Genomic DNA, 12921 nt, shown 5'->3' with positions numbered 1-12921 from the left:
GTTGAATTGTGTAATGGAAAGAATGGGGGAAACTGTTTTTTCAGTTTTTCAAATCCACCGAAAACCGGATCAATAATGCCGATCAAGTGTGATCCAAGACTTGGCCGAGCCACGAGAGCAATGATTTTGTCACTAAGAGTGTTTTGTTTCTCACTTTATTCAATTGTTTTACCTCCACACACACAATCACAACACGCGCGCGGTTACTTTTGCCCTCGTTGAATGCGCGCGCCCCGTTGTGGTTCACGTTTACCGTTTTGTTTCTACCTTCTTTTCCTACCCTTTTTTTATTTGTTTTACTGTACGCAATCTGTCAATTAATAATTATTATTAATCAATAGATTCATATATATATATATATAGACTATATATATAGAAATTGTATTAGTGTGTATGCATTTGCAGCGCGATTGTATCCGACTTCTTCACTGCGCCGATTGTTATCCATTTTTGCTTCTTTACTTTTGCATCGGTTCCGCTCCGTTCCGTTCCGTTCGCCGGGAACAACGGTCTCGCGGCCACTCGTCCAGCACACACACCCACAGTCACGCACACGCACCACTCTGGCGTGGTGTTGTTTTTGGGTTGCGTGGAGAGCGAAGGGAAAGAAATTTAGAGGTTTTATTGTTGTTGTTCTTGTTGTTTCTGTTGTTGTTTGTTAGTGTACTTCTATTCTCTTTTCTTTTTATTACTTATTTCAATGTTTCCCTTTTCCTCACTAGTTGTAATATAGTTTCGAACTTCGTACGCTCTTCCTCTTCCGGCTAAAATGGTCGTGGGAGCATTTCTGTTTCTCCGCTTTCGTTTACTCCTCACAATTATTTCTTTCTTTCTCTTTCTCTCTCTCTCTCGCTGTTTATGACAAACAAAACTACAAATGCCATTGAAACTATTTAGATATTAAAGTAAATAGATAGACAAAGCCCCCCAGTCAAATAGGTCGCGTTACTCGTACGCGAAACGACACTTGGTAGATGATGGTGGTAGCAAATGAAACTCGTTGAAAATTGGGTTTGTTTATCGATAAAAAACATATAAACTAGATAAACAACAAGTTTCAGCGTCCGTTTGGCGGAACTGAACTAAACTAAAACACAAAAGCGAAGTGGTTGAAGTTCGACTTTTGTGTTTCAGCAGGACATCGCGGGGAAAATATGAATCTTTTAAAACAGCTCCGACAAACTTCGGGCTGCGGCGCGGTTGTGTTCTTATAGAAAATTTGTATAATGAAACGTTGGAGGGATCTTGCTTATGCCTTACGGTAGCGGGAGCGAATTATCGGGCGTAGGGTGTGTGAGATGATGTTCAATTTGTTTAATCTACTTGACCCTTCTATTTTACTAGTATTATTCTTCGCATTCGGTTCTCTTGCGTACATGTGTTGCTGCTTTCGGTTCTCTCTTTTTCTCTCTGACGACACTTCTATTCGAATCACTTCACGGCGCCACTGTTGCGCAATTGCAGGGGCTGTCCTACACCTTTCGCTCCCCAACTGACCGACCGACCAACCGGGACCACCGATTTATCAAGAAGGGAATTGAACTTGAAGTGTATTAATATTCGTTTATTCTACAGATCATCAAGCTACTACACACAGGAAGCCACCTCTCACCAGCCGCGCGCGTACGCGCACTGTAACCCCACACGGGCATTACCACGAACGGAAGTGGTTCAGTTGCTAACCCCCTCTCGAGGGGGGCTCGCTCATAGGAATTCGGAGAATTTCGGAGTCACTCACGATCGCGTGCGCAGACAACGCAAAATCGTGTTGTAAGCTTCTCAAATAAAGAGCGGGCTGTACAATTCAACCACGCGATGGCTTTCCGTCGATCGGGTTTCATGGTCCGATTGCTTCAAACAGTTACATGACTTGAAGTAACAAAACCCATAGTCCGTTCGATCACTCACCACTCGCCACGGGCGATTACGGTGACAAAAGAAACGGTTTACTTATACAAAAAAAATTGTTAACAATCATAGCAGCCCACAGCAACCCCGCGGCATGCTCACGCACTATTAATGCTAATGTTGAAACAAAAAAGAGCCTACTCTCTGATAAACATAATAAACGCTTGCTATGGTATCCGACTATGATCCTGCCGATATTATTAATTGGCTCTCCTCCTTTTTCGATCGCTCCCAGTACTCTTTGTTGACGTCCGACGCCAACCGACCAGGATGCGCGTTTTATGATGATGCAAAGATGCATGTGTTTATCACTCGTGCGTCGTGCGAAAATGCCTTTATGCTGAATAGTTATGAAATTTTATGTTGCTATCGAAAGGACTCTTTCTCTCTCTCTCTGTGCTGCTTGCTGCCTGTGAATGTTGACCTGTTTTGTTTCACACTTTCCAACACTCCAACACACTTATGTTTACTCTCTCTTTTTATCTCACAGTCGCTTTCTCTCCCCAGCAACAGCGATGGAGGATGTTACTAGATGAGATAAAAATGATGTGACGCGCCGTCTCGATGGGGATGCAGAAAATGTAAGATGAATCCCGTCGTAGTAGGCTTGTTGTAGGGTTGGGCTTTTTTACAGCTCCGCTTCCGACTCGGCCGGGGGGGAGTGTTGGGGTCCACATTTTCCTATGGTGTAGTAGGTCTGATGTTTTGAAGGTTTGTTTTTCTCGTTTTCTGTTTTGTTTGGGGATCACTTAAGCGTTCGATCGCAGCGTACCAACCGGGCCCTCTTCCGCGTCCGTCTGCGCCGCCGTGTGTGGTGGATTGGTTGATGTGCGCGCCACTAGTGAACCTCAAACTATCTTCTCGATAAAGTCCCGGCGGCCTGCGGTTCAGTTATCGATGCCCTTCGCCGAGCTCTTCACTGGAGGAAAATGATGTGTCGCGGTGCGGAACCGGAGGAAAACCGATCATGAGTGCGGATCATGTTCACGGAATTTGACATACACGGACAGACAGAGACACACACACATACACACACACGATGGTATTGATTTTGAATCGATTTGCCAAAAAGAATAAAAGAGAGGGGAAAAAGTAGAAAAATCCAGTTTAGTAATGTCACATTTAGGAGCGGAGGTCGATAATGATTTGGTGAAGGCTTTTCGGTGGTTATCTGTGGGCTTCGAATGAACAGTGTCAAATGTAATTATCACCTACTCTCAGCCACGACAAAGTGTTACACTAAATGGTTGTTAATGGTGCACAGAAATTGTGTGTCCCCCTGCACACGGGGTGGCGGCTCTAACGTTCCGCGGACGTCCCAAAGAAAGAGATTCAGATTTGGAAACCAATGAAAACCGGACACTGCCCCTGCGGGTAGCACACGGTTGCCGGCACGGTTTATTGGATATTTCGTCGTTCCCTCTGGCGGGCCATCTAATTATTAATAAAAACAGTGCGCCACATAAGAAGCACACCGTCCGTAAGGGGGCCTTTTTTTTTTAGACATAATCAAAGGTGGATTAAGGAAGTTATTTTACATTCGCGCGCTCGTTTGTCAAGATTTTTTGTTTCGAAAACACACTATCTAGTCGGATAGTAACTCTAGCGGAGAAGTGGAGATAGGACATCGTCGGAAGTGTGGAATCATTTGGAAAGGCTATCCAAGAGGCGTGACAGTGAAAGCGTTAGAGGGTGCAGGCGAGATAGAAGAAGAGGAAGGCCTCGTAGATGCACCCGCCCTTAGAGTCTTGTCCATGTACAGCGACAAACAATGTGTTCCACAAGGGGAGGCAGGAAAAGTCGGACAAGTACTAGTAAAGGTGGGTCTGTGTGTGCTGAATGTGCTTCTCTTATTTAGCATTGGCCGAACGATATTTGCATTTGAATCTTGTTATACATTTTGCAATAAGCCACGATTGCCATTTACCCCTCGTAGCGGCGCCTTGAAGTTTGCTGCTGCCTGCAGTTGGATTTGATACGCTAAGGAGTGGATCTTAAAACCATACAAACTGTCCGTCGATGGAAAGGAAGAGAAGAGAACAATGGATTAGCGTTGCATGGCGTTAATGGGATGCTCCGTGAAGTTGTGGCCACATACCGTGGTACGAATTGATTCGCGGGACGTTTGGGACGGTACTCGGGATGTACCATAAATAGCATGTGCGGGAACCCTGTTCCGAAGTATGCACCATCGGTGTGATGATGCCTTGAGGACTTTGGCGTATACACGTCGATACATTTCGGACAGTAGGACTTCACCATTGCCTCCCCGGGTACGTCGGAAAGACCTGCAAGAAGAGCGAAGCGAGATAGCGTAAAGCCGTGCGCGAAGTTGTTTCCGCAATGGGGCCGCAAGTTCCCTTACCTAGTGGAAGCATCGGTTGGCTTTCGCAGTAGACCCGCGGGCAGTGGCCGAAATCACCGCTCTGATATTTTTCTATCATTTGAGCTATTCCCCGATTCGTGAGAATGTATCTCGCGTGTATCAACCCGTACAGCATCTCGGCCGCCTGTTCGATCAGATCCGACTGGTTAGGATTATCGTCGATTTCATCCTCTGTCGTTCGTTAGGAAGTGAAAACAGCGGAGAGTAAAATATTAATATTCGCCTTTTCGTACCATTTCACGCTCTCGGACTGGTATACTACCAACAAACGCCCTCAACTCCTCCTCCACGCCCTCCTTGTCAACGCCCTCAACTCCTTTCCGTGCGTTTGAACTGAGTCGCAGGATTTCCTCACTTTCTGTGCTGATTTCTTTGCATCCTTCTACTCCTTCACTCTGTTACACGTAAGCTCTCCTCTTTATTGTAAATACTTTAGTATTAACATGCCGTGTCTAGTCTGACGGCGAACACTGGTTAATAATAATAAATAAATAAATCAACAAACGGTCCCTCTAATCTAGGTCCTCTGCACAACTCTATTCCCACTTCAAAGGGCCATCAAAAGGTACATCATGATAATGAACTTGAAGCTCAATTGCTTTAATTAGATTAGAATTTAGCCAATGCCACGGACGGACGCTATTCGGGTAGGCCACACCAGCACTTGCATAACTTCGGGGAACCTAACTCGTTGGTTTTCCGACACGAAATCGAACAAACTTAGCACTGTGCGTGGCCTCCATCGCGCAATTTGCCACTTCGCTGTGAGTAAGCATCTTTCAGGGCCCAACTTATCGCGCACATCATCACATCACATGAATCATTTCACTGCCCTCCGTGTGGCCACTACTAACTGCGCTGCGCTCCTGTTTGTGGTGCACAGAAAGCTGAAAGATGCTGCAAAATGTAAACCTACGCACCGGGTTCGAGATCCAGGATCATGTCCAACGCTTGACGGTAGTTCGGTACTTGCTCGTTCAATCCTGTCAAGTTGAACTTATCTTGTATGTAATCCTCATCCACCTAAAACAGTAACCGGGGGAAACGGATTGATTACGACGCGACATACGAAAGGCCTTGCGGGCGGCGTGGCGGATGGCCACTGAAAGAATGCAGTTTTTGCTTACCTCACAGAAGAATTCGTTACCGCGCAGTCCGCAGAACCAGGAAATCCATGATACCTCCTCGGAGCTACTCATTTTCCTGCGGAAAGGACAAACAAACCCGGGCCAACACCGAACGGAGAAGGCGTTAGAAACCGGAAACACACAGACGCGCGGGGCGGGCGGATAAGTTTCCGTTTGCCGGTGGTACACTCGGAACCGGAACCGTGAAAGGATCGCTCTTCCTTAACTCTACCGACCGCAAGCGATTCCAATTTTGAAAGAAAGTAACCAAATATTTTCACAGCAGGTGGACACACACACACACAAGCACACGCACGTTACAGTTGTAATAATGGCACACACTAGCGCACGCATCAACCGCCGTCGTCGCGTTCGTCTTCTCTTCAAGCCACGCGATTACATGAGGATTTCTTTTCCCCACGAAAACGCTGCGCGATGGTCAAAATGTGGTTGCTTTGATGACACACCGCAATGATCGCTAGTCGGCACAGCCTACTTCAGGCGAAGACGAAACCGTACCGCTCCGGTGATGGAGGGCAAGTCGAAAAGAAGCAAGGCGTGGTAGTGATGGTGGTGGTGGCGGAGACCGTGGTCTCAAGGAATGAGAGAAAAAATGACGGCATTGAAGCGATGAGCAAAAAGCGCTGGTCCACAGTTATTCACACTTCCGATTAAATTTTCGTGCCACAGATTTTCCTTCAAGAGGGATCGCGGATCGCGAGCAATGCCGCCGCCTGCCGCACACTGGTGGTGGTGGTCGGAGAGCTGTCCCCGATGCCCCGGTGTGTGCCACCCGGTCGGTTGGGCAATCCACAACTTCCACTTCCACTGCCTAGGGCCGCGCGCTGGTGCCGCGTTGCGAATCTGCCGGACGGTCGGTCGTTTCCGTTCTTTTTCGTTGGTCACCGCAAATTCGGGGAAGCAAAATTACCTTTTTATACCCTGGCTAGCCACGCTTATTGATGGATGTTGAGGAAATAAAAAAATACCAAAAAAATCAATGGAAACCTACACCGTGGTTCACACTGGCGGCCGAACTGACACGACACGCCGCGGCGAAATGGCGAAATGCCGGCGAAACGATACAAAAAGCGGGCGAAACCGGCAGTGGCAACGAGAGTTTAGCAACGAAACAGACAGCGAGCTGAAAGTTCACCCAATTAAAGAGAGTTCATTCCAGAGAGAGTTCACCCAATTCGAGAGTTCACCCAATTAAAGAGAGTTCATTCCAGAGTCGGAAAAAGACCAGTAACGCTGCTAACGCCAGTAACGCCGTAACACCGGCGAATGTCATTGACAATCAAAACAAACAACAACCTGGCAAAAAAAAAATGTTAACGCAAGAGGATCTTTGTTTTCTGGAAAATGAGCTTCCATTCGAGGATAAGGTAAGGACACACACGCTGGGGGCGAACAAGTGCTTTCCCCTGACCGATCCCCATCGGAACAGGTTTCGTTGTTATTTCTTCTGTACGGCCACCGCAATCCCAACTATGCCCTGCAACTCTGGACCGTGGCCGCCCGAGCACCCGGACAAGAGACAAGCTTTCTGGTGGACTGGATGACCAGCGTGAGATTCGCGGGATGGGAAGAGGAACTGCTCGAAGCGCTATCGATTCTGGAACAAAATACGTTGCTGCTTCGCGCCGGATTCGATGACGATCTGCTACGGTCGCAATATTTCCCCCGTACGTCCGAAGTGTCGCTAAACGTTCATCCGCTGCTGAAAGGGTTGTACCATTTCTGTGAACGACTGGACGACGAATGTGCCCGCCGGCTGATCAAACAGTTGCGGCCGGCGCTGGGAGAAACTCCCGTCGACGAGATGTGCCTCGAGACGGTTCTCCTCCGACTGCTCGCCAACGGAGCGATTCGGTTGGGTTCGAAAAGCGATTCCATCGAGTGCGATCTGTTGACCCTGATCGCTGCCTGCAAAGCGGCCGAGCTGTACGATGAAGGCGACTTTTTGAAGGGCATTTCGGAGCACTTTAATCATTTCGTACCGAAACGATTGCAGGAACAATCCGATGCTAGTTCGAAAGTTACTTCCAAACCTTTGCCGCTTCACCCGAGTGCCGCATCGACAACGGTGGCGTCTCCTGAGCGATCGGTGCGTGTCGCTGGCGCGTTGGAATGCTACCACTTCGTGCCGGAGCGGGCCGGAATAGTTTTACTGGTCAATCAGTTCAGTTTCTATCGGGAGAAAAATCCCGAACTCACCGAGCTGCTCCCGGCAAAACCGCTCAAGAACCGCAAAGGAACTGAAGTGGATAAAAAAGCACTTGTGAAGCTGTTCACTCACTTTGGCTACGAAATGGTGGTGGAGGAGAACATGACCCACCAGGAAATTTTAAACTGCGTCCAGCAAACAGTTCAAAAGATCGATCCTTCGCACTGCTCGCTGGTCGTCTGTCTTCTGTCGCACGGCCAGGAAGGAAAGGTTTTCGGATCCAACAGCATCCCGGTGGAGGTAAAGACCATTCAGGGGATGATGGCTAGCGACCGCCTTACCGGCAAACCCAAGCTGTTGATCGTACAAGCGTGCCAAGGTTCGGAGTTACAGTCCGCTGTGCCGATAGCCCGGCTCGAGCATGATGGCGCAGAAGGTGACGCCCGGACGGCGTCGGTCTTTATGGATTTTCTGGTCGCTTGGTCTACCGTTCCAGGGTTCGCTTCGGTGCGCCACATCGAGAAGGGATCGTGGTTCATTCAGGAACTCTGCACAAAGTTGCATCAACTACACCAAAGGTATGACCAAAGCGTTCTGTTGGGGCTAACTTGCTAATTAACGTTCTGTTTGGGTTTCAGCGAACATTTTGCGGATATTCTAACGGCCGTGATAGACGATGTGTCCAGCAAACGAGGCTACGGCAACGAGTGCATGGTGCCGATTGTGCAAAGCACATTGAGCAGAAAGCTTTACTTCCGTAAACAAACAAATTGAGCGACGTTTGCTAATATTGTATTTTACCATCTAATCAGTTAAGTTGAAAATCATACATTTAAAGCACAGTATCTGGGCATTGGGTTTGACCCAAACGAAGAAAATAAACGATCGAAATGCAAACAAACTTATGTGCATTTGTTCAACACTTTTAGAATAATTTGAGAAACCGTAGAACGTTCAAACTTAAACTCTCACCATGCGCCCCCATTAAATCGACGAAACGTGCAATCGATCAAACAGTTCCACTGAGTCGATGAACGAGAAAGGACGAGCCTCTTCGACTTGGCGTTTGAGGAGTGTCCCCGCTGGTGTGCCCCGAGGATGCGTAGCAGACGAGTCCCCTTTTCGTCAGCTCGGTCATCGTTGGTTGTTAAGGATAGCTGCAAGTGGCAGTTCCTTCTCGTTTTCCTACGCTCGTTCAACAACGCCGTCCTTTCGAGTTTAGGCACTAAGTTTACGGGTGGAATGTAGTCGCGGTGCAGAGTGAACAATGAATCGTGGCGTCACTGGTGGCAAAGGCGTTGTCCCTGGCGCGAGTCGTGTGTGCGAAAAAAACACGGTGCTTCCGGGTCCTTCCAGGGTGGACAAACTGTTAACAGCGATACTGTTAATCGAACCGATAACCGTTTTGTGAAAATGTTATCGGAAAGCATCCCAGCATCTTTTATTGTGGACGAATCCTTTCCTGCGTAATAAGCGTTTACTGCCAGGGGCTGCGTGTGCGTGTCACGAATGTAGCGGTGTGCGTTAGCGGAAAATTGACATTTCGTCCTGACAGTCCCCACACGCACACACGCTCGCAGGCGCCGTTGAAAGGAAGAAAAAGGCGCGCGCGCCCATCGCTGGCGATTACCGAAGAACAGGATAGCGAGTTTCGCCGTCAAAATAAACAGCATCGCGTGTCCTGGTGGCGCCAGGACGTTCGGTGTTTCGTTGTTCGTGTTGATGTCCCTGTTGCAAACGTGTGTGCGTGCGTAGTGCGAACGGAAGCTGCAAAAACTATTAGTTACCAGGCTTAAAAAGCACAGGAGGCTGTGTGCAAAGATGACGAAGGATGCGAAACACGCAGTAGGCTAAAGTGGGCCCAGCGTTTTTTTGACATCCCAGGACATCCGACATCGCTTCGGCTCTGCTCGGAAGCTGTGTCCGCTTCAGAGTAAGCATCATCCCGTCCCCATCCAGCCCTAAGGGCGGAAGGCCACTGTGTTGACTTTGTGCCGTGTGTGTGTGTGCATTTGTGGGGAAAAGGAAGCCTTTTGTTTGGACTCGTCTCGACGTCACGCTCAGTATGTAAATCCCCCCCCGGCTGGTGAAAGTAGCACAGCTGGGCAGCTCGTTAGAAGCCGCTTGAAAAGGGGACAATATTGCTCAAACAGGACTAGGACGTCCTCGACACGAAAGCGTGCCAAGTGTACATTAAATGCCTCCGCTGTGCCCCGTGCAACACCGCTGAAAATCAATCGCAAATCCTTTCCTCCGGAAGGACGACAACCAGTGCCGTTCCGCCCGCGACGAGCCCGCCGTCGCCGCCGGTCAGAAGATGCATTACCGCCACGAGGAGATTTCGGTGCTGCATCATGCGAAAAATGAAACGCTCACGGCGGCCAACGACGCCAAGTTCGAGCAGACATCCGTTGTTTGGCCCTTTCTCATTCAGGTTAGTCAGTTCAAGGATTGCTGCGCTTCGGTTGCTAGCAGCAAATAATGGTTGGTTTGTCGCCACTTTCAGAATGCGATGGAAAATCCTTTGTGCACCTCGACGACGCCAACCAACTCGACCGTTTCCGTGCTGCTCTGGACGACGATTGCAGTGTTTGGCATCGTTTACACGCTGCTAGGTAATTATGACCTCCACAGAGTGAACGTCCTTCGCGCCTCGCGTTGCCGTCGTCCTGTAGTCCTGTCGCATTTGCTTGCCCCAGTTTCGCGGGCTCGTGACCGCTTCAGTGACGTCCTTGAGAAGGTTGTAGATGATACGGTTCAGTTCATACGGTCAGTGCGCGAGATTTGTCTTTTTACTCGTTGCTCGAGGGCATTAGGAACTCTGCCTTCGTTTTCGGTTCTAATGTTTATTCTTCTCAAACTCTTTTTTTAATTAAAATAATTTTACTTTTATGAATGCTAATATCGTAACTTCTCCAGGATATCGATGTCTACGAGCAATCGGATTTCTCACTGGGCTGGCGGCCGGTGCGGGGTGTATAGTGTTGCTGCAGAACAAAAACATCACCGGATTCGGTAACTTGGCCGCCCCGGGTGAGTTGTTCCGCGTGTGATAAAATATCATCATTTTAACGCTTTCTTTTGCCGTCATTTCCCGTAGCGTTGGCTGTCGTCGCCGGGCTGTTTGGGGCCGTGCTCGGTTCCACCCATCCCATCTCGGCCACGCTGATAGGAGCCTCGGCCGGTGCGCTGGTAGCCGGTGCTACGATCGCCGCCTGCATAGCCACGCTACCTCATTACATTTTTGGAGTAAGTGGACTCGAGTGGAAGCAGAGTTTCTGGATCGGTCCGAACCATAACTCTGCGATCATGTTTCCCTCCTAAATCCAGGAAAACGAGCTGTTCGTGTCCGTGGTCGGTGGTGCCATCATCTGCGCCATCGTGACACTATTCTGCCCAAAGTTTATGTCCATCATTGCCTCTAGTATCATTGGTTCAGCCATGATACTCTGCTCAATCGATTTCTTCATGCACGGACTGAACACGATGGATTGGGTAAGGCACCGGTATGGTTCCTCCCATTAGGCCCGTGGCCGTGACAACTCTGGTCCCCCCGTTCCCGTTTCCCCAGATCTTCAACATGAAGCCAGACCCGACACCGCCACCGTGCTGGGGTGGAGTGATCCTGTGCTGCTGGCCCATTTCGTCCGTGCTCGGTGTGCTGGTGCAAAGCTTCGTCACTGCCTGGAAGATCGACCATCGGCGCCAGCTGCATCACCGCCGGAGGCGACACTACAAGACGCGGTCCGGGTCGCGATCGCGCGAAACCCGAGAAGAGGCACGCCAGCGAAAGTATCGCTACCTGTACCAGGTTCGCACGGCTCGAGGTGATATCATTTCCCAGGTCAGTTCGCTGGTCTTGCGGGGGGCCCCGATTAGCTCCGGTCAAATCTACTCACACACTACTCTTCCCGTACTCGTTCCGTAGCATCTTTAGCGTCACTATTTTGAACCCACTTCCTCCGACCTTCCCATTGCAGAACTTTGTATCTGCCCTGCAGAAGCATGTCACTACGGACTCCGGCCCACCGTCGGAGGTGTCGACGAAGACGGGCTCGAACGACCGCAACACGGCCCGCAGCGACCGAACCCATCTGACCAACCTGCCCGATTCCGACTTTGACAAGATGGACTCGGCGAGCTGCGAGAAGCGTTGACACAAGCTGTCGTCGTCGTCCAAGAAGTAGCACCGGGCGGCCGGTGGCGGCCGGCATCATCATCAGCGGAACGGACCGGACGGATTGTCGCGCCAGTACTCCAACCGGAGCGTTGCCAACGAGATCGACCGTGAGATGGCGCTGGTCATCGGCGGCCACCACCCTTGCCCGTCACCCCCACTGATTAAAGCATAAGTTTCCGACCCGGCCGTCCCCGTCCGTCACGGTCCTTCGGGTTTGCCCGACAGACGGATGACTTTCCTCTTTTTGGTAGTAATTTTTATGTGTGTAACTCTAAAACAGATCTTTAACGGTGTTCCATTAGCATTGTAGTGGGGGGGAGGGCAGATTGCGTTACCAAATTGCTTATTGAAAATGTAATGTGCAAAAGCGCAACAAAAAAATCGTGATGAAAATCGTGGTTACCGGCAGTGGACAGAGGGTAGGAGTATGTAATAAACGGGGACATGAGTGATCGATCGATGGCCGTTCTGGAGGTGGTTGAGAAGTACTATGGGAAGAGGGGAGCGGCACATGAGACGGGAACAACCTGTAGGCTCACAGAGCGCGCAAAGTTACAGGCCAGCGAGAAACCAGAGTGAGGTGGTTACGAGTGCACAAGACAGCAGACAGGCATTGGCTGTCCAGCGAATAAAGATTTTACACAACCATTAACATTAATCGACAAATATGGCGCCGGAAGTCGGCGGCGCCCACTAAGAGGGCGAGATATGCGCATTTACACTGCGATCTGCATCGGTGTCCCAGTGGGTGGTATCGGTGATCTATCTTCCCAAGATTGAATCTAATTCACAATTAAAAAACCAGCAAACCAGCTAACGAATATTAATATTGGTATAAATAATATGGCGAAACGGCGAGGCAGCAGTAAACCTCATAACGAGGAGTCTAAAGTAAATCAAATACAAACCATTCCAACATGCCACAAATGTAATGTTCTCCTTTAACTTTATCGAGGAAGAGTGGTGCAAACTGAGGAAGGAACACGCACACGCGAAGAGGCAGCATACTAAACACGTAACTTAATCGATTAATATGCAGTAAAATACAGATGCGGCGGGCAAGGCGATGAAAGGATATAAACGAAAGGATCTAATAAGCTAACTAGAACGTAACTTCTATCGAAAGGCAAGCAAGCAAAAAGGGGTTGTG

General features: G+C 49.3%; 3 protein-coding genes across 6 annotated transcripts; 2 read left to right on the top strand and 1 right to left on the bottom strand.

Annotated features, from left to right (window-relative positions):
• Positions 1–139: 139 nt before the first annotated feature.
• Positions 140–6413, bottom strand: LOC128267614 (casein kinase II subunit beta). 4 transcript variants are annotated; one of them, XM_053004497.1, is made up of 6 exons: positions 5422–6026; positions 5215–5317; positions 4274–4465; positions 4007–4196; positions 3836–3917; positions 140–2827 (listed from the first exon to the last, which is right to left on the bottom strand). In XM_053004497.1, the coding sequence occupies exons 1-6, from the start codon at positions 5491–5493 to the stop codon at positions 2825–2827; spliced, it is 642 nt and encodes a 213-aa protein (XP_052860457.1). In that variant the 5' UTR covers positions 5494–6026; the 3' UTR covers positions 140–2824. The 4 variants fall into 4 exon arrangements, with proteins under 4 accessions (XP_052860457.1, XP_052860456.1, XP_052860455.1 ...); XM_053004496.1 differs by having other exon boundaries at positions 140–2822; XM_053004495.1 differs by lacking the exon at positions 140–2827 and adding an exon at positions 6353–6413 and having other exon boundaries at positions 3252–3917; positions 5422–5497.
• Positions 6414–6752: 339 nt separating this feature from the next.
• Positions 6753–8365, top strand: LOC128267440 (caspase-8). The gene is made up of 3 exons (XM_053004272.1): positions 6753–6809; positions 6872–8169; positions 8230–8365. Exons 1-3 carry the CDS (start codon positions 6753–6755, stop codon positions 8363–8365), a joined length of 1491 nt encoding a protein of 496 aa, XP_052860232.1.
• Positions 8366–9908: 1543 nt separating this feature from the next.
• LOC128267441 (transmembrane protein 198) lies at positions 9909–11748 on the top strand. Its single transcript, XM_053004273.1, has 7 exons — positions 9909–10025; positions 10098–10206; positions 10511–10624; positions 10692–10840; positions 10922–11086; positions 11163–11435; positions 11572–11748. The coding sequence occupies exons 1-7, from the start codon at positions 9909–9911 to the stop codon at positions 11746–11748; spliced, it is 1104 nt and encodes a 367-aa protein (XP_052860233.1).
• The last annotated feature ends 1173 nt before the right edge of the window (positions 11749–12921 follow it).

Source organism: Anopheles cruzii, chromosome 2 (assembly GCF_943734635.1).
Source record: "Anopheles cruzii chromosome 2, idAnoCruzAS_RS32_06, whole genome shotgun sequence".
NCBI classification, from domain to species: domain Eukaryota; kingdom Metazoa; phylum Arthropoda; class Insecta; order Diptera; family Culicidae; genus Anopheles; species Anopheles cruzii.
Note: the sequence above shows the minus strand (reverse complement) of the source record. Positions and strands in the feature narration are given on the sequence as shown.

Bases quoted from the DNA above. Each gene is read 5' to 3' on its own strand.
- LOC128267440 (XM_053004272.1), top strand. From the start codon at position 6,753: ATGTTAACGCAAGAGGATCTTTGTTTTCTGGAAAATGAGCTTCCATTC. The intron at 6,810-6,871 runs GTAAGGACACAC...CCATCGGAACAG, and splicing joins AGCTTCCATTCGAGGATAAG to GTTTCGTTGTTATTTCTTCT. The intron at 8,170-8,229 runs GTATGACCAAAG...TTTGGGTTTCAG, and splicing joins TTGCATCAACTACACCAAAG to CGAACATTTTGCGGATATTC.
- LOC128267614 (XM_053004495.1), bottom strand. From the start codon at position 5,493: ATGAGTAGCTCCGAGGAGGTATCATGGATTTCCTGGTTCTGCGGACTG. The intron at 4,197-4,273 runs GTAAGGGAACTT...CTCTTCTTGCAG, and splicing joins CCAACCGATGCTTCCACTAG to GTCTTTCCGACGTACCCGGG. The intron at 3,918-4,006 runs GTATGTGGCCAC...ATCGACGGACAG, and splicing joins GCGAATCAATTCGTACCACG to TTTGTATGGTTTTAAGATCC.
- LOC128267441 (XM_053004273.1), top strand. From the start codon at position 9,909: ATGCATTACCGCCACGAGGAGATTTCGGTGCTGCATCATGCGAAAAAT. The intron at 10,207-10,510 runs GTAATTATGACC...TAACTTCTCCAG, and splicing joins CATCGTTTACACGCTGCTAG to GATATCGATGTCTACGAGCA. The intron at 10,841-10,921 runs GTAAGTGGACTC...TCCTAAATCCAG, and splicing joins TACCTCATTACATTTTTGGA to GAAAACGAGCTGTTCGTGTC.